We start from the raw sequence: 21,040 nt of genomic DNA, 5'->3' as shown, positions 1-21,040 counted from the left end.
ATGAATGGAGCTAAATCTTGTTCTACGCAAGAAAGCCCCTTGCTTCTTGAAAAGAGACAAAAGTTTGTGACACAAGTCCATGTTTTTCTGCCATTGCTGTGGATTGTGGAAGCTAGCGATGATTTCCTGAACATGCCGTGTTATGTCTCTGTCGACGTCATCAGGGCCACTATGCTGGAAGTCAGCACTTACTTGTATATGTGTTTCCCTTTCTGCATAGAGAGGAATTCAAAAAGATATTCACTATAAACTTAGCAAAGAAACATAGGTTTGTGAACTTCTGGTAGATGCAACAATCTTACCATGCAGCTGTCCTACGGAAAACATGGCAAACTTGTGATAAGCTTATTGGAATTGGAATAGGAATTGCGGAAAATTTTGAGCATCATTCTGAATCATAAATTCCCACATGACAATGGTGCTTAAGGTACGCTCTTTCGTGCAGTTAATCGATTCGTGCTGGACAAATTTAATGTCAAATCATTCAATGCACGTACATCATTGCCCTTGTCTTCAGAAACCATAGTTTGAGACAATGTGAATTCGATTGCAATGTGTAATGAGAAACTAGTAACAAATAGACTATATGCATCAATGACAAAACAAATAAAGAGATAAACAAATCAACAGTGAGGGCAAACCACTTTACTATAATGACGAAGTCAGTACATATCTCACCATGGTTACTTCCATCCTCCCCCGTGGCTTCTGACCTGCTATATGATTTCGTATCAGAGATGTTGTATACGTCTCCAACCTGAAAGGTTTCAACTTCTTTAACGTGAAAGTGGATCTCTTTTCCATCTCCTTTGATTAATGCACTTATACCATCTGCTGCAATTGTAGATTGAAAAAATGACGTAATTAATGACATCTTACGCTTCTCTTTTTGACAGCGCAATGTGAGATAGAGATGTTGTGAATAAAAGCAGTTCATGTATAAAGAAAAAGGCAACGGATAATATACTATGGAGAGATATATCATCGAACGGAAAAAGCCAGACATGAAAACATTAATTGAGTATAGTATGTGTTGTTGAGTGTTATTTTCTGAAATATGGCCAAGGCATAAACTGTCTTAGAACTGCTGAACGAAACGTACAGCTTTTATTACTTTGATACGTTTGGATATCATATTAGGAATAAAACTATAGAGTTTAATTATGTTCTCTCTAAACTGTTACTATGTTTCAAGGCCATTTGTCGATCATTACGTTAACTTTGGGCATAATTGCAAATTATATATTATGCTTAGTGATAAAACAGGAGTATGGTATCAACATGTCATTCAGCAGGTCTCAAAACTGATTGTAAATGGCCTTTGCAAGATGCATCAACGATTTGTTCGGGATTTAAAACTTACTGGTGCTGGGTAAGAATGTTCCCGTCTAATAATATGTCACCCGTTGCTCCCGATATTATTGTCATCCTCATTTTATTATCATAGCGTACGGCATATTTGGTTCCCGAAAGCTCTGGGCTATGAAAGTTCTTTGTATAATCTTTTAAAAATTACTGTTTGTTTACCAATTTCGATTTATCAGTTGAAAAAAAAAAATTTAAGCTCTCATCCCTCGCATTTTTCCATTGCACATTTTACTAGTTTTGTTGTGGTGTTCCCCCCCCCCCCCATGAGAATCGTTATCAAAAATGCAGCTCCACACCACATAATACCCAAGTTGACTTTGATGAATAGAGCAAAATAAAATAGACAAGCTGGTAGAAATTTCATCGAAATAGGCATAGTGTGAGGTAAATTGTGGTTTTGTCTTTACTGTATTGTTGAAATAATCAGATCACAAGACAGAGACGGACAATCATAACATGCATTTGGGATGGAGATGAGATGAATGAAGTTCCCTGGAGATTAAAAGCACAGAATCATTGAAATACCCAACAAAATTTAATCTCCTGTATCCGTTTTCATTTTTCTCCACTTTCAACATTGAATTGCGTCACTTTGAAATAGATTTTTTTCCCCGTTGTAACTTAAACCCCCCCCCCCCAATAACAACTTTGCCTTCACTAGATTGAAAGCTTGATAGGTATTTACATCGAAGGCCGTTTTGTGACATAGACCAAGATGTTAACCTATTTGGGACCCGCTTGAAGCTTTAGAGAGGATCACATGACATTTCAATGTATCTAAGATGTTTGTAACATGAACAGGATGAGCGATGTCTGAACTATACATGATATGCCAATTATTACTACGTTGCTTGCCCGCACAAAGGCCGCTATCGGCAAATTTGGTATATAAATTAACTTGTTATATTGTAGTTTCCGAAAGATTCCCAATGCTAAAAAGACGCAACGCTTTCAGAACAAAGGTAATTTTCTCATAATATGGGGGGGGGGGAGGGGTGTACCGAACGTGATTCGTGGAACATAGTTGTCCTTATACTTATTGACGAAATCAAATCATAATCGCCTGTATAGTCATGTGACCCTCTCTGAAGCTTGACGCGGGTCCCTAAACAATGTCAGCTCTTATATTTTCGTTGTTCATTTACAAGTTACAAGTGGAAGCATATTTCGTTTTTTTCTATACCTTTAAAATGCCGATAATGATAGACACTCATAGACACACACACATACACACACACACATGAGGCGCGTCTGCCTCACGATCACGCGGCCCGGGTTCGAACCCGAGTCTGGACTGAGCAATGTTGTGTGTAAACATACCGTCCCCTCTAGCAAGAGGCAAAACACTCTGTCCCTCGGATAGGACATAAAATGGAGGTCCCGTGTATGAGAGAGTCACAGCTCATGCACGTAAAAGATCCCGCTTCATTCATTCATCGAAAAGAGCAGGGTGTCTAACCCGGTGAAGTGGTCCCACCCCACATCCAACTGGACCCCATGGAAGACCAGCTTAGTGTAGCTGAATATGGGCTATCCAGCCATCTTCACAGATGGAAAATGAACAACAACAACAACAACTAGAACCGGAATTTGTCAACACTGACAAATTAGGTGATCCGATCTATTCGAAAATCAATGATTTGAGTCCTGATCCCAATAGGCATGACCATACCGGTTTCATTTGTGTCGAGGAGACATTGGCCGTGTGATGTTTGGATTCTCATTTAGAAAAGGAAGTCAGACTTGCCATCTTTGGTACCGAATTCCGTATACACTAACGAAGATATAGAATGAAGTATATTTGACCTTTGACCCCACTTTGCACACCCAAGATGGCATCTGAGCAAAAAGTGGTTATTTAGTGAAGTGATTATTGTAACATGCCCTTTGCGTTTGCAAAATATGGGAAAGACAGGACATGTATTCACCAAGATACAGGATGAACAATTTGTGACCTTTGACCTTAATTTACCTACCCAAGATGGTGTCCGATCAAGTAGTTGTTATTTTATGAAATAATTTACGTGACATGAACTAAAAATGTGCAAAATATGGGGGTGATAAAGGCTGTTTTTCTTGAGTTATTGCAAAGAAATTTTCAGAAAAAAAGAAATATCATAAAACATCGAAAATAAGCTTTAATTTCAACCAAGTTTTTTTGACATGATGCCGACGTCGTATGAAGAAACAAATTACACATTACGATAGCCCAAAGTCTCAGCTACAACATTTTAAAATCTGGGAGAAATTCACTGAAGGGTAAGTGAGCTAGTGCTCGATAAAGGCAACCATGTCAATTTTCACATCTAGAAAAATTCCCTCCCATAGAGATAACACGTCATAACGAAGATAGAGAAAAAAAGTACATATGACCTTTGACCCCACTTTGCACAGACAAGATGGCATCTGAGCAAAAAGTGATTATTTTGTTAAATGATTCTTGTAACATGGTCTTTGCGTGTGCAAAATATGGGAAAGATAGGACATGTATTCACCAAGATACAAGATAAAACATTTATGACCTTTGATCCTAATTTACATACCCAAGATGGTGTCCGATCAAGTAGTTGTTATTTTATGAAATAATGTACGTGAAATGAACTACACATGTGCAATATATTGGGCTGATATGGCTTGTTTTTCTTGAGTTATTGCAAAGAAAGTTGCAAAAAGAAAGGAATATCTCAATACATCGAAGATAAGCTTTAATTTCAACCAAATTTTTGGACGTGATCCCGACATCAAATGAAAAATGGAGGGCACATTTATGATAGCCCAAAGTCTCAGCTACAACATATTAAAATCTGGGAGAAATTCACCAGAGCATAACGGAGCTAGTGCTCGATAAAGATAGTCATGTCAATTTTCATTTCCAGAAAAACTGCACTCCCATAGAGATAACACGTAAACTGGTCAAATTTGACAAGGTTACATTCAATCCATTTTTACGAGGTGATGCCGTCATCCAATTAAAATTGTGTTAATATATTTATGGAAGACCATTTCATAAGCTACAACATGCTAACATTTGGGTGAAAATCGGCAAAGGATAAATGAGATACGCTTGAGTGAACTTGCAATTTGATGACGTCATTTTGAAAATTTATTTTTTTTACTTTATTAAGAAATTTGATATCTTTTAATCATTTTTTCAGTATCGCCAACCCATGAAATGACATGTACAACTCATCAGCTTTCAGAATATGTAAAGAAAATGGGGGGTCACCGTCCATCCTGACGAGTAAAATCGGATTTAAAATTGGCAGTTTTTTGGCATTGTTGCACTGTGTATCCCCATTGACGCACGCGCGGAATTTCAACTTTGACGGGCCCGTATGACGTCATATTGAGTCGGATTGACCTGAAACTTGGTAGAAATATTCTTTGACATTTCAGGCATCCGATAAGTGTAAAAAAACGGGAAATTTCTATTGCATATGAGCTGTGCGTGCGTATATGTGCGTACGCGTACGCGTCCGTCCAATTTTTTCAATTTTTCCCAAAATGCTCCAAATGGTCTGAAACGTGTGCAAAAAAAAAAATTGAGGTCGATTTAAGCATACAAATATTTCAACGCGCGCGTACGCGCGCGATTTAAGAGAAAATATGAATTTTGAGAATATGAGTAGAATGCGCATAACTTGAAATATATGTGACGTAAATTTCATTGAAAAATTCCATTCCATTGATGAGATATGATTGAGAATGTGTTTTCATATAATGACGTCATAGTGACGTCACGGTCGACTGATCACTATGAATTTATTAGACCCGTCGTCTTTGGGACATGATACATATATGGTATAAGTTTGAAATTGATAGGAAGAATACTTTCTGAGCTAATCGATACACAAAATTTGTCCAGAAATAAAGAAAGAAGAAGAAGAAGAAGAAGAAAGAATCCGTACAGATACAGAAGGTGATCCGAGAGGATACTCGGATCACCTAACAACAACCACAACGCACACACACACACACACACACACACACACAAGTACACACAAAACTGTTCGTGTACTGCTACACCTTGATCCGAAATCCGAGTGTTGTCTGGCAAAATGAATGTCAGTTTTAAAACTGACGTTTTGTTTGCTCATCTTATGGTAAGTGAGAGTCATCCTTGTAGGGCCTACAGTATAGAGTTCATCAGAGAGTGCGGTTCTACATAGAATCGTCGTACAAGGTGTGTGTTAGTTTTGTAAATAGCTTTCGTGTGCATCTACAGACGAATACAAGTCATACAGAGATGTTAATATTCCGTCTATAATGATTGCACGCACTAAAATCTGCCGATCATTTTTACATGTATTTAAGAATCATTTTACAATTGCCGTATTACCCAGCTGTACTTGCGGAGAGTCCAAAGGTGGCCGAGCTGCCTCGTGTTCCTCTTTGGTCGAGTGTTGGTCAGAATGAGTCGTTCCCGAGCCACCCGATGTTTTTCGACGTCGATGCTTGTTTTTTTTACCCATCTTAGGGAAATGACATTAACAAAGTGATGTTATCAATTAAAATGATGTTATCAATTGTTATTCAATTTACTGATCTCACCAAAAAAAAAAAAAAACCCGGCACTTTCATGTGTGATTATTGTACATGTGTGATTATTGTACTGCGAAGTTACACGCTTATGATGACCGAAAATACACTGTGAAATACCTCTCTGGGGTGGCATATATCGAACACACACTATTAAAATTTCGGTGAAAACAGACATACGAAACTGCTTCACACGAATGATTTCGTGCTTTGGTATACAAATGATGCACAGGATAGAGTGCGTTACTGAGTGGAGGCCATAGAGATGTATACCACGGTACTAATATATATCTCTATGGTGGAGGCGTATAGCGCACTCGAGGGTATTTACAATTGTGAAACATGCACTCGGTGAGGCGAAGCCGAGTGCATGTTGCACTACATTGTAAATACCCGAGAGTGAGCTGCATCTCCACTAACGCCACGAAATAATTCTGTGCATCATTTGTTTTATAAAATGGGTCGAAAATTCGAAAACTAACAGCATTTTTCAGCGTTTTTCACGTACCTTTGTGGGTCATGACGTCCGAAGATGTTCGTCCCAAACATTTACGCTCGTCGCACTCGGAAATCCCGCACATATAAGTATGATGGGGGGTTGGGTTTCCGGACACTTAAGTTCCCGCGTGAAAACTTACTTATTTTACATAGAATATGCACCCTTTACCTTAAAGACTTGATATAGACTCCATAGGCCTACTAGACAACATACTTTTAAAACGGCGTGAGAATTAACCTGCTATTTATCGTTGGATTTGCCCTATTCAAAGTGACTCCATGTACGCGTCCGGTCCCACAATGCTTGGTCTACTGTACTGTACGTATAAGAGTATACGTACGCCACACATTATTATGCACAAGGGAAGAAAGGCCGGCCGGCCGGCCGGCAGCCCGAACTAGAAGTTGTTTACAGGATTGACAGCGCTTATGCATGCAATTCAAAGGAGCCGCCGCGCGCACAGACGATCGGCAATATACAAATGATGCACAGGATAGAGTGCGTTAGTGTAGGCGTATAGTGCACTCGAGGGTATTTACAATTGTGAAACATGCACTACATTGTAAATACCCGCGAGAGTGAGCTACGCCTCCACTAACGCCACGAAATAATCCTGTGCATCATTTGTTTTATAAAATGGGTCGAAAATTCGAAAACTAACAGCATTTGTCAGCGTTTTTCACGTACCTTTGTGGGTCAAGACGTCCGAGGATGTTCGTCCCAAACATTTACGCACGTCGCACTCGGAAATCCCGCACATGTAAGTACTGTATGTATAAGCGTATACGTACGCCACATGATTGTTGTGCACAAGAAAGGCCGGCTGGCAGCCCGAACGAGAAGTTGTTTACAGGATTGACAGCGCGTATGGTAGCGCGCGACGCACTTGTAACAACTGATTAAGTGCGCACTGCTATGTAAACATTGTGACGTCAGTGACTTTACGCTTTTTTGCAAGGCCGTGCATGATAGTAAAAATTAATGCACGCACACGTGACTCATTTCAGCTCTTCCAATTGGCTACATTCTTCAACCCATTTTATATAGGATTTAACACGCAGTGCAATGGGACTAGAATAACCAAAGCACCCGTGACTCATTTCAGCGCTTCCTATTGGCTACATTCTTGAACCCATTTTATAATGAGCATTATCCATTCGTGGATGTTCACAGGGCAGTACTGCATGTCGATACCAAGGCAAGACATCTTATGCGCTACGGAAAAACTTGTGGTACAGCTGAAATAAGGTTCGTTAAACCGAAAATGTAAAGACGGTGCGTATACCAACAAATCTTCAGAATTACGAAATTACGATTCTTTTTCTTTCATTCATGGGTTAACGAACCTTTGGAATAACAAACTTTATATCATTTTCGGATTTACGAGCTCTCGGTATAGCCAATTATTACTGAAATGTAGGGGAGACCGGGTCTAGTTGTTACACGGGCAAGTTGTTACACTGTCATTTTCTCTATCATCATCAAAAGAGGGGCGTTACAAGTAATATCAAATCAAAAAGCATAGCCAACGATCCCTGCATGCGAAATCTGGCGTTGCCTGGACGTCACATGTAGAAGGTAGGTCAAAAAAACACTTTTTTACCTCTCCGAGTAAAATTTTGAAAAATTCGATTTTTCTTTATTACACCAAATCCATTCTTCTCCAGTAAGTGATGAGTATGTGGTTGAAAGAAGCGTGTTTTGGCTGTCTTTTGGTGAAAGTAGCAACACGTGATGTTTGATTGTTTATTGGCCACACGTGTGAAAAGTTTTTGAAAACGCACTGGGTCAAGTTGTTACAACAACTTGACCCGTCTGGAGAATCGAGTGGTGTAACAACTTACCCCAATGCACTTTCAATTGAATTTATGGTTATACACACACACACACACAGACACACACACACAAACACACACACACACACACATACACACACACACACACACACACACACACACACACCCAACACATTCATACACCCCAGCATAGGCTAACATGCACACCCAGACAGGTTAATATTAAGAATTACCTAACACGTCAGATCTGCATTACCCGATTTGAGTTGACTTTCTACGGTGTAACAAAGTACCCCATGTGCTGTAACAACTTACCCCAACATCGCGGAAAGTTGTTACAAAATCTTGTGTTTATTGATTACGTAATATCTTGTTTATATTATCTGGACTTCCAAAGTTTGTACTGTTTTTAATCAAAGGAGGAAATAAGGTATCCTCAAAGCAAAAATGAAGCCGATTCGTCTATTCGTTTTTTGTACAGACCTAAAAATGTGAAAATTGTAACAACTAGACCCGGTCTCCCCTACATGCTTGTGTGACATAAATATGATCACTTAGAATTTAACACGTCGAACACTTATTGACCTCTACGTATAATGCTTGCTTGTGTTGGAACATTTCCAATGTCTCAATGATCCATGAATACTTCGGAGCAAGTTCTCTGACAGTGACTTGCAGTTTCTGATTTTAGTAACGACAGTAACTACACTTAAGGGCTTTTTACACTTGTAAAATTTTGCTTAGCCCCGGACCAACGGTGGGGCTAAGGGGGGGGGGGGGGGGCTTAGCCCCACCGTTGGTACGGGACTATCCTTAGCCCACTTTCTGTTTACACTCGTTTTTGCCAAAGTGGGCTAGCCCCACCGATAGTACGGTACTATCTGGCCCTGCAAAATAGCAGGGGTTAGCACCGCAATTGCGGTGCCAAGCAAGTGAGTGTAAACAGAACGAAAAAATAATCCTGGGCTAAGCGACGGAGACGAAGTCCGACCCTCACTGACCAATCAGAAACGAGGTAATCAAAGTGCTGCCGGTGCGTGCGTGTACGTGTACAGTACACAGCGTAATTATGAATATTCATGTGGTTTGGAAAGTCCGGGGCTAAGAAATACGAGTGTAAAAAGGTCAGTTTTCTCCTTAGCCCCGGACAAGAGATAGTACGGGACTAATTGGCGAGTGTAAAAAGCTGAAAAAAATGGTACGGGACTAACGATAGTCCTGGGTCAGAGAAAGTCCGGGGTTAAGAAACACAAGTGTAAAAAGCCCTTTACTCACAGTGACTAAGTTTCAGTAACTAAACGTTCTTATGAAAAAGAAGTAGGCCTTTAATATTCTTTGTTATGATCTTTTTTTGTGTGTGTGGAATATTACTATGTGACATAACGACAAACCTCTCTTCCTCAACACCATACTATTATAGAGCTGATCAAAATTTAAAAGAGCAATATGAGCCAAAATAATGTAAGTCATTTTGACCACGCCATCTATTTTGGCATTGATTGCAGGAGATTTCTAGGGGTTCACCTATGAAATGTTGTTTCTTATGATACGAACCCCCCCCCCCAAAAAAAAAAAAAAAAATCACAGGGGGACTTTTAATATAGTAATGTGACAACAAGTTAACATAATACATTTGTGTATACATATAAACAAAGAAAGGGAAAACTGACCAGAAACAAATGATGAATAGTGAAAACTTTGAGCAAAGAAAATGGGTTTCCATCGGGATTCGAACCCGAAACCTCCGGATTGCTAGACCGCTGCTCTACCGACTGAGATACAGAAAGCCCGAGTTCGGTGTTTGCCCCCACTACAACCCTTGATTTTCCTTACTCGTGTGGTCAGAAGCTATAGTGTGTGTATGTGTATCCAAAAGTTGATTTACATCCTTTGGGTTTATGTGTGTGCGTGGCACACATACACACACTACAGCTTCTGACCACAGGAGCAAAGAGAATCAAGAGTTATGGGACCAGAACCGATCTAGGGCTTTCTGTAGCTCAGTCGGTAGAGCACCGGTCTAGCAATCCGGAGGTCTCGGATTCGAATCCCGTTGGAAACCCATTTTCTTTGCTCAAAGTTTCCAATATATATATATATATATATATATATATATATATATATATATAATATATATATATACATATATATCCGTTGGGTATATATCTGTCGGGAATATATGGTTTGTTGAGGGTCGAAAAGTGCTCAATGCTGTAAAGCAGAGCATATTAGGCATCTTTATATATGTATGTATAATAGGCTCTATAATTCGACATATATATATAGGCCTATATACATATACATGTATATATATATATATATATATATATATATATATATATATATATAATAGGCTCTATAATTCGACATATACATACATATACATGATTCTGGAATTGGGCATTAGTTATTCGGCATTAAAACGATAAATTCAACAGAAGTAAATGTTACCTCTGACAGTTTACCCCCGACACATATTTTGTCCCAGGTGTGATGATATACGTATTTTTTCTTTAAATTTACTTCAATAATACAATACAATGTTATGACATGCACATTGTCTACATTATTATGATTTGTGGCATCGCAAAACTTACTGCAGTTACTACTCTGAATGAAATAAATCATTGGGTCGATTGCTGCCAGATTGCTTAAAAACCTTACCTCTCTCTATACCATGGCATAATGGCATGATCGAGCGAACTGCGTTTAAATAGCTCGACCAATCTTTACACTAAACAACAGAAGACTCACATATAATGACTTTACTTTCAGAATGATCATGATTCATGATTTTTTAATACTCGAACGCAGTAATGATTTTATAACATTGGCACAATGACAGGCTCTTAAAGAGAATATAACTATTATAGGTCCTTATGTCTTGGGAACGATACGACATTGACATGCAGGGACACTTTAGAATCTACTGTAATCGCTATGACATCCATTACCAGTACTTATTGACAAGATGACACTTTCATTCCGACTTTCACGTGACTTTCCAGCACTTTCCAGCACAACTTTCCAGCACAACGCTCAGCAAAGAATGAATAGTACGTTCTTTGTTGTAGGTGTCAAAAATAAAAAATCAACACTGGTTGAAGACCAGCAATATTTAGCCCCTATTATCCCCTGTGAAAATGATGCTTAGTTTAACTTTGTAACATTACGTATCTTTATCGTCTTGTGAGCACAGGATACAGAAATTAATACCCTTTATGAAATGTCAAAAGTCGTTCAGATGAAGACAAGCACTTACCTTGGTGTTGAGAGTTCAGTTGCACAGTAGCGAATTCCCCAAACATGGCCGCTCTAAAATGAGAGACTGTCGTTTTCGCTCCAGTGTGAGCACGTAGGCCTGCTCTTATTAAGGGACGAAGTACACAATTATGTTGAAACGCCTGCTCGAGTGCTAGTACATGGTGTCTAATGAAATAAATATAGGCCAGTACATACATCACTTTTCTCTTCAGTTGTACTTTAAATTGTCCTTGTTGCTATGGTCTTGTTTTGCGGGTTTTTTTTTTCTCGGTCATAACTTTCGGAAAATTAGTGTGCATTGTGACTGAGCGGATTCAAAATACTTAGTGCCCCAATACGAGACAAAATTTTCTGGATAGATTATTTTGGAGACAATTCACTGCCAAAGAACATGCTTTAATTGGTTTCTACATTGTCAATGATAGCAAAATAAAATGGATGTGCGTTATTTTATCCAGTAACTTGAACCCCCACTATGAAGCTCATTCGCCAAGGATCTATTTAAGTTGTTAACCTCGAGCAACGTATGCAGCAGCAAAGAGACAGAAATATAAAATTGGTGTGTCTGAAAAAAAAATTGGCGGAAGGGTGTGCACTGTGTAGAAAGCGTGTTGGATTCCTACAAATCCCTTTGCAACTATCACTCCACAATGTGGACTTTAGGGCCTGTCATTAAATTTTGTTTTCCAAAAGCATGTACCTGCAGTCCTGCACTATTTGTTTTGTGAACTCTGAGTAGTATTCCCATATGGTATGTTGGCGAAAAAAACCCCACGATATTTCGTGGCCTGCTTGTCACATTCTTTCTGCACATTAATTTTGTTTATTTGCTTGTGCGTGTGTGTTTGTGTTTGTGTGTGTATGTGTTTATGTTTGTGTAGGAGGTGTACATCGTTTTCATTTGACATGAGATCGGAAAAGAAAGCCCAGAAAAATGTATACAGGAGGACCATGTCTATAATCCGTTCGTAAAGATATTGACCTTAAAGGGTGTGTACAGTTCTGGTCGAGGTGAGGATTTAGCTTTTAGTAATGTTTTCTTATTATTTTACAAGAACTCTGCTTAGTGGGCAGTATGGGAGGGGGTTTCACTCAATATTTTTTTTTCATTTAAAATCAACAAAACTTATACTTTTTTTTTATTTTCAACTCACTTCATTTACACTTCGAATTTATTGTTTGAAAACAGATTGATTTTAGGAAGTCAAGTGGATAGGACAACAGATGTTATCTGCTTATAACTCCTGTAGGGCCTGCCGGAGTACAAGGTTACGCTGTTCCCGTCAACTGATGGGCTGAAGGCCCTCCCATCGACGCCATCGAAGTGTTTGGTCTTTCTCCATCATGCGTGTGCCTCTTTTGCTGTCATTACACTTTCTGTTTGCTTTTATATAAAAATTATTTTCATTATGTTTTTACTACCTCTTTTCATGGATGTGTATCTCGCTACCGCACCTTCTTGCCTTTCAAGTATGCCCTCGCCCCCCCCCCCCCCCCCCCCCATTATAAAAACTGTGGTATATGGGCTGGTCCTTTGTTTTTTGTTCCACTGCCCGGTTTCCATTGCTCCCACGAAATATTGGCAAGCTAACCCATAGGCCAAGCATAAATCTACCCACAAACATAACCCTAATCCTAATCTTCATTTAAAACCAAATCTTCTTTTGCTGTCATTACACGTTCTGTTTCCTTTTATATATAGAAATTATTTCCATTATTTTTTTTTGCTACCCCTTTTCACGAATGTGCATCTCTCTTTCCAGTATGCCCTCACCCACACACACTATAACAGTTGTGGTCATGGGCTGCTCCTTTAACCCTTATCCTATTTAATCCTCATTCAAAACTAACCCCCAACACAACCCTAACCTTAACCCTATAAGGCCTATGGAGAAATTAAGACTGTATAGCGATTATCGCAGAGCAAAGAAATGTCGTGTCAACATCGCAGAGGGAGAAGTCCAGCGCCCTCTACATAATTTTATGTCTTCCTCCCTATAACTGCCTGTCCACCTTTGCTGTCATGTAATTTCCGCTTTTTTCGATGATGTCTTTGCCAACTAGGCTAAAACTTTCATTTAATTTCCTTTCATTTATTTCATTTCCATTTCCAACAATGCAAAACATTTACATACACAAAATAAACCAACATCAATACAAAGTATAGTAACGAAGAAAAATACGTGAAATTAACAATACTACGCATCACAAATGAAATAGAATTAAAGTTAAAGTTGCAGGAAATGGAGGAGACGTGCTGAAAAGCCAAGCTTGTATTCTGCAGTCTTCTCATGGACAACATAATCAGAGAACACCAAGAAAGTGAGTTGCTTGGATATGAAAAAAAAAACAACAACGTACACACACACATACAAAGGCCTGCTTATACAAACAATCTTACAAACAGACTGGGACAAACACAAGTAAGCTCTCTTGTTAAAGAGAAAGGGGGGGAGAGAAAACCAACAGAGTGAAGGAAAAGAAGGAATTATCTTGGAAGGAGAAACAGAAAGAGACCTGAGAACAGGAAAAGACAGGGAAAAGGCGAGAAGAAAGAGGAGTTGAAGGATATCAGCACACGAGCGGCACAAGATGGATCACCGAGATAAATATGAAAAAGAAAAGAGGTTAAAAAAAAGACTTCATAACTTTAGGTCGATAAGACCTTATACTGGCGACTTCGAGCCCCCACACGCAACCGTTTTATACGGATGAGCCGGTTGACAAGCCCAGTTGAGTGGTTGCGTCCCAGCGTAATCTAAAGCTACTTTTCCACACGACGCAGGGAGAGGAGAACGTCCAGCGCAAGCGTCGGCTCACACGTCCGCGCGTCAAAATCTAAAGCTTTATGACCGATTCTGTGACGCGCTATGTGTATTTTTGGCATGGGCGCAGCCGTAGTGGGTGTATCAGCCGACCCCCCCCCCCCTCCGCACTCCTCCACCCCTCTCCCTACAACGCGCGCAGAATGAAAAACTGCTTTAGCCAATGGGCGTCTCGTACTGAGTGCGCGAATGCTTGCTAGTGCGCGAACCTTTGTTACAAGTGCGTGATAAACATGTTGCCCGGGGTGCGTGTTTTTTTTAGACGGCACAGATTGGGGAAACTAAAAATCTATCGGGGACCTAGCCCGACCAGACACTGTTACGCGACGTACCATGTACAGCGACTGGGCTGTGTATAGTTATCGGGGACCCTATCCCTAAACCTAACCCTAATCCTAATCCTAACCCTAACCATCAAACCCTAACCCTAACCCTAACCCTAACCCTAACCCCAACCCTAACCCTAACCCTAACCCTAACCCCAACCCTAACCCTAACCCTAACCCTAACCATAACCAAAAACCCTAACCCAACGTTTTTCCCATAGGTTTAACACGCGCCATGCCCCAATCTGTGCCGTCTTAAAAAAAAAAAACGCGCCCGGGGGTGGGGGAGAGCAGGGGGGTCGGCTGATACACCCACTATGGCTGCGGTCAATACTCTTTGCATGCATGATGCGCATGCGCATGCAGCTGCAGGTCATCTCACTCTTTATATACGCTTTAATTGAGCACAAGTAATCATGGGGTGGTGGGATGGAAGTAGGTGGCTTGGAAGTAGGTGGGTCTACAATGCCGAAACGGTTGCAAATATTCAGCTGTATTTTGGCCTAGAATGTGTCCATGAAAACGATTGCATCAATGGCATTACAGCAAATTCGCAACAAAGAAATAATATTGCTAAGGGTCAAGGTATACGAGAAAACGGTTCAGACGTATCGCGACGTCAAGTTTACGGGGAAACAGTACTCAGCGCATCTTCAGAAGAACAGCATGCCCGGGGTTCCCCGCGAGAAGTACAGCTGGGGAAGCCTACAGCGTCGCTGGAAATTCCAGTGAGCTATCGTGTGCACAACAAGTTCTGGTACTACCTCTTCGCCTTTGGTGCTGCCCTTGGAGATGACATATTCTATTACACCTTCTACCCCTTTTGGTTCTTCAACTTGTCGCCATGGATTATTCGAAGAGTTGCCCTAATGTGGGGGCTGCTAATGTACATCGGGCAGTCAAGCAAAGAGGTAACAACAAAGCATTCCCATGACTGTGTTACAGTGTGTGGTGTGAACGGGGGATGAGTGAGTAGGATCTAATTTACAGCTGTATCTCAACTGGTGTAGCAGAACACTTGTAGGCACCCACTTGTAGATCTATCTATTCATTAGTTAAACAGGTTGTATTGTGCACAAGAATTTCAGTGTAGTTTTATTATTGTATGCCGCTGTGATTGAAACTACATTGTAGCTCAAAGAATGTGAATATCATCCATTGAACATATTATAGAGACCCTGTTTCGTTTTTTTTACATCACAAAGTCAAAGATCCTGGCATGGGCCATGGCCATGCAGATGCATGTATTCTGCCAAAAGCATAGATTTTGAAAACCTCTGACTGTACTAAAGCTAAAGGGGAGACAAATTGTAATTCTTTATTCAGGAATCAATGCATAAAAATGATCAGTGTCACTTCTCTCAATCAGGAAGTATTAAAAATTGAGACTTTCCACATTTGAAATATTTGAAAGATCTACATGTAGGTATTTGCTAGTGACATCACACATCACATGACAAATGCCAAAGCTGTGCAAGAGTGCTTTACAGCTGTTTCTACAGTACACAATATAACTATAAGGAAGCAGTAGACGGAAAAATCTGTTTCTTCTGTCCAGTACTTTTTAATTGTTATTATTTTTTTTTACCTTTACGGCTCTCCTCCAAATATGATGGGATTCCGTGAAGCCAGACATAATCTCCATGGAACATATCCCCAACAACAAGATATGGACTGATCTTTCAGTCAAAGGAATTACATGTGTAGAAGCTAGTGTTTAGGAATAGCTATTTAGTATGACATGTTTTGATTGGTGTACATGTACAAACTTGTACATGTGAATGTTTTCTTGCATACTTTTTGTTAACTATACACAGCCCTGTCGCTGTACACAAGTGTCATGTGCTTTGCATGGCGTCGGGTTGGGCTAGCTTCTTGTGAGATTCCTGTAAGAAAGTGATAGTTTCCACTTCCAGTCTTGGGACATCACCAGGTTACCACAGGAAACACACATGTTATCACTAACTTTCAATGACATCTAGTCATCCACAACTACTGTTAGCAAGAAAGTACTGTGAGTGTGGCATTGATTACAATGTAGCAAATGCATTACCAATATATCACACGTGGCATTATGCACATGAAATGTTTCAAGTCCACCCCATGCTCTAATCACAAGTTCCATTTCCAAGTGTCTTCATAGAACGTTGATAGTGGACACGACATAGAATAGATGCAAATTGGATGTGGTGATATCATTGTCTGCAGTATGAGCATACAACCCCATAACCCCGGCATGGGTCGCTGTACACAGTACGTATTGGGGTCGCTGCTGCGGTTAACAACCCCACATCCTCTTTAGTAGAAAATGTGTGCCAATTGAAAGGTATAGAATAATGATGTACTGTAATGAACTGCTAAATGGTGTGACATTATTATACATGTACATGTAGAATCTGTATTGAAAAATATGATGCAGAACTGCATTTACATTTGTACATGTAGATGATGAGTATTGAAGATGGAGTGTTGTTTTTTAAACCATTCAGATCATCAAGTGGCCGCGCCCATCTGCCCCTCCCGTTGCACCACTAGAGAGGCGGTATTTTCGGGAGTATGGTATGCCATCCACTCACGCCATGGTAGGAACATTGGTGCCTTTTACGATACTAGTGGTCTCATGGGACAAAGTAGAGGTAAGACCAATACAGTATTTAATATATCCAGGGCTCTGTATTGACTTTTCAAAGTTTGACTTCATTTTTAAGACGTGGAGGTGGGGGGGGGGGGGGGGTAGGAGGATAATTTTTTGCCCTTTAATAGATACGTTTTGTTTTCTCTCATACTGTAATACATGTAGTTTTGTTCTTCATATGAGAATACACTTATAACAGGAAAAGACAGTTTTGAAAAAATTAAAGTGTCTCAGTGTCTCATATCATTCACCATTCAATGCCTTTCTTGTATCATTTAAAATCATTTCATATTTGCAGTTGAAAGACTTGTGCTTACTAAATTAGTGGGGTTTTTTTTTTCAAACATAGTTTAGATCTACTGTGCTCAATCCATCCTTTTCTCCATTTTCCACAGTACTCCCCAATTGCTGGCATTCTTCTTGCTTCATCATGGACTCTTTTGGTGTGCTTGAGTCGTCTCTATAAAGGAATGCATTATATAATGGTAAGAGGAAGATAGTGGCATTGCACTACCTATCAATAAATGCCAAGTGGTATTCACCTATGGCATTCAGTTCTATCATTATAGTGACTTTATATGACGTTTGCATTTCAAGATTTGATTTTGTACAATTTCTTTGTTAGTGTACCAGGTAATTCAGTGCTCCCCTTCCCCACAAATCTTTGGTTTGCAGTTGCGGATCCAGAGGGGGGTGGGGGAGTGCACTGGGCACCTGCCCCCTCTTTATCATTTTTTGCTAAAACAAAAGAAATCATGAGAAAAAATGGGGGGGGGGGGGGTGGCGTGTGCTCCCTTTTAATTTTGTAAAGGCGCCTCCCCTTAACGGAATTCCAGGATCTGCCCCTACATTGTAACCTAGGCAAGTGTGATATTTTTTTTCTTAAATAAAAAGACGAGTTGTTCGATTTTGTTTTGTTTCTTTTTAGATACAAAATACCAGTATTTGTGGAATTGATGCAAATTAGATGTGTAAATTTTTAGATGATGGGTTAAAATTATTTCCTTCAAAATCAGACAAAATTGTTCAAATTTGTAGCATATTTTACATGTTTGTGAATTTCAAATTGCTTTTGTGCTTTGTTTTGTAAGCATTTGAAGTCAATGAGTTTCATGAATCTCATGAAATTGATTGACTTGTAAGACAAACTCTTGCTGATATATGCCTTAATATAGTTATCATAGATCACATTTTAGTTGATTTTGAAATTAGACCATGGTGTGATTCACGATATTATTGTATCTCATGATTACCTTTCAGGACATCATAGTTGGGATCATTCTCACGGCCATCCTCATGTTCATCGTCTTTCAATTTCTGGAGCAGCTGGACACCTTCCTGATAACGCATCCTGTTGCCCCTCTCGTCTCCATAGTGGCAGCCCTTTTCCTGGGCACAATCTATCCAACCCAAGATGGCTGGAGTAGCACACGGGGCGATACCATAGTTATCATGGGGGTAACCACTGGCATCTACTCCAGTATCTGGCTGGCTCACCATTTTGACATGCCTCCTCCTTACACAGAGCTGCCACCTCCTCAGATTCAATGGCCTGGTCTGTATCAGGTGGCTGCCATGATGGTTCGTGAACTCATTGGTGTGACAATGATGGGGTTGGCTCATCTCACATTTAAAACTATCATTTTAGGGCTGCTGTCTATGATCTCTGGACAGAAGATTACAGAGGAGACAAAGAAAAAAGCGTGGGTAGAAATTCCGTACAAGTACATCACATATTTTGCAATTAGTGCTACTGTATTTTTAATTTCCCCATTCATATTTAAATTTGTTGGTTTGTAAAATATTTCTTCATACTGAAAATATATTTTGGGATGGAAATGCTATCGTGAAAGTATTTTAGAAAGGGCATTCTACACTACTATTCATGCTGTTCACATGTGCTTGACCCATTTCTGTTATTTTCATTTATCACACGGATTAAGTTTATTCAGGGTACAGCAAAAACAGGTTTATGGAGAATGTACCTGGAATTGTTTTGTGTTGATTGAAAAGAACAACAAAGTTACACTTATAAAGAAGCATAACATTGGACAACTGTCTCACAGGAAGGCAACAGCTTTTGGAGAACAGAATGAATCATAAGCTCTTGAGTAAATCCTGCGGACATTGTAGATTCAGTGATGTGAGCTCATTAAGGGGTGAGATGCTGCAGAGGTATCTACAATCCTCACCCGTGGATGGCATCAATGGATGGGGTGCAGATACCTGTATGCTGATGGACCAGCCAGATGAAACTTTAATAGAGACAGCAGTGTTTTAGTGGAGCAGCTGGTCCTAGGCAATGACCACCAAACAAATACTGTAAAAGTGGATATTTTTGCGCGAGTTATTTTTCATGCTCGGCTGGGTAAGATGGAGTTTGCCTGTTTTTAATATCGCTGAATGGAACATATGGCATGCAAAAATATTTGTGTGCTTTTATTTTCACGCTAGCTTCTGGTTGCGCGAAATGCGTGAAAATTTCCACTTTTACAGTATATGATTCATGACGAGGAGGAGAAGAAGAAGAGCAGAAATAAATGAATGCTTATTACATCATGTCATTTGATTGCTACTTATTTCTCCTTGACACTGCTAGTATAAAGAGGCATTTCAGTCATTGAACAAGTAGTGTAGCAGCTGTGCATGAATTCCTATATTTTAATCAAATTCAGATTCCTTTTGTCAAACTTCAGTCTGTTTAGATTGTGGTATTGTTTTGTCGCTACTCTGTCAGTTGAATCATCTGATTAGGCCATAGCCAGTTCTGTGTAGAATCCATCCTCTGCCAATATGACGATGACTCTGTTTATTTGTACAGAGAAGTGTACAAAACAGTGTAGCAAAATTTCTGCTTTGTCTATGTTAACATCATCCTAGCTTTGGAGACCTCATAGATTTCATAACTCTCCTTTTGATAAATTTGTGTAGCTTGAATTGTGTTGGTGATGTGTAAATTGTGTTTCCACCTTCAGTTCTCAGCATCTTTTATTTTGTAGATATTGATATGCAGAACCATAGGAAGGCATGAAAACTCATGATCATTACGTATATTGCAAATATTGATGTGGTGCTGTTTTGTCAGGGTAGGAATTTCATTATCCACAGGGTGATTGGCCCGACAGCTTTTTTTGCTTCCTCATCTCTTCCATCTATTTTTCTTTTCTTTTCTTTTAAGGTTCCCAGATGTGAAAATATATTGTGCACAAAGTAGTATTGTACGTTTGATATGTACAGTGTATTTAGTCAAACCCAAGTATATCAGCTGTTCAAACGAATTAGATGTAGTCATGTATTTGTGCAAACTGGTGGCCAATGATGGATTCAGACTCGCAAGTATTCTGAACATTGTCAAAGCACTGATAGTCAAAATGGTCTGTGTAGGTTCTGCTATAGTAAATATAAAAAGCAAAACAAACCAAAAGTTGATTGACTGCAAAAGGCTCATATGTGAGATGCAGGGATGCAAGCAGAAACAAAACTAACTTGGTGTGAGTGAGTAGGAGAACAAACTGTGAGAAAAATACTTACCAGTGGACAAATGATTTAAGAGACCACGTAATACAGGGCGTTTTACACAAAATTTATCCAAAGTTGCACACAGGAAGCAGATGACCACTTGGATAGGGTTGACTGAAGGTACAAGTGTATTTATATTGTTTTCTAGTGTTTAAATACATGACATTGGTATTTTACAGAAAGTATGCATATACTTAGCCCAACCAGATGCCATATCTTGTGTACAGCGACAAAGCTGTTTATGGTTAGCATACTATGTAATGTGATCC

At 39.6% G+C, this 21,040-nt stretch overlaps 1 protein-coding gene across 1 annotated transcript; it reads left to right on the top strand.

Moving 5' to 3' along the window:
- The first annotated feature begins 15,033 nt into the window (after window positions 1–15,033).
- Window positions 15,034–19,283, top strand: LOC139708624 (sphingosine-1-phosphate phosphatase 2-like). The gene is made up of 4 exons (XM_071620564.1): window positions 15,034–15,528; window positions 17,107–17,253; window positions 17,648–17,737; window positions 18,513–19,283. Exons 1-4 carry the CDS (start codon window positions 15,034–15,036, stop codon window positions 19,050–19,052), a joined length of 1,272 nt encoding a protein of 423 aa, XP_071476665.1. The 3' UTR covers window positions 19,053–19,283.
- Window positions 19,284–21,040: the final 1,757 nt, after the last annotated feature.

Source organism: Diadema antillarum, unplaced genomic scaffold (assembly GCF_040938485.1).
Source record: "Diadema antillarum isolate AM-2024a unplaced genomic scaffold, OU_Dant_1.0 seq00001356_RagTag, whole genome shotgun sequence".
Taxonomy (NCBI): Eukaryota; Metazoa; Echinodermata; class Echinoidea; order Diadematoida; family Diadematidae; genus Diadema; species Diadema antillarum.
This window is presented reverse-complemented; position numbering and strand designations above follow the sequence as displayed.

What these genes read in the sequence shown, in the direction of transcription:
- LOC139708624 (XM_071620564.1), top strand. Translation starts at nt 15,034, where the DNA reads ATGGGGTGGTGGGATGGAAGTAGGTGGCTTGGAAGTAGGTGGGTCTAC. An exon ending in TCGGGCAGTCAAGCAAAGAG is followed by an intron (nt 15,529 to 17,106) that starts GTAACAACAAAG and finishes TAAACCATTCAG; the next exon opens with ATCATCAAGTGGCCGCGCCC. An exon ending in AAGGAATGCATTATATAATG is followed by an intron (nt 17,738 to 18,512) that starts GTAAGAGGAAGA and finishes ATTACCTTTCAG; the next exon opens with GACATCATAGTTGGGATCAT.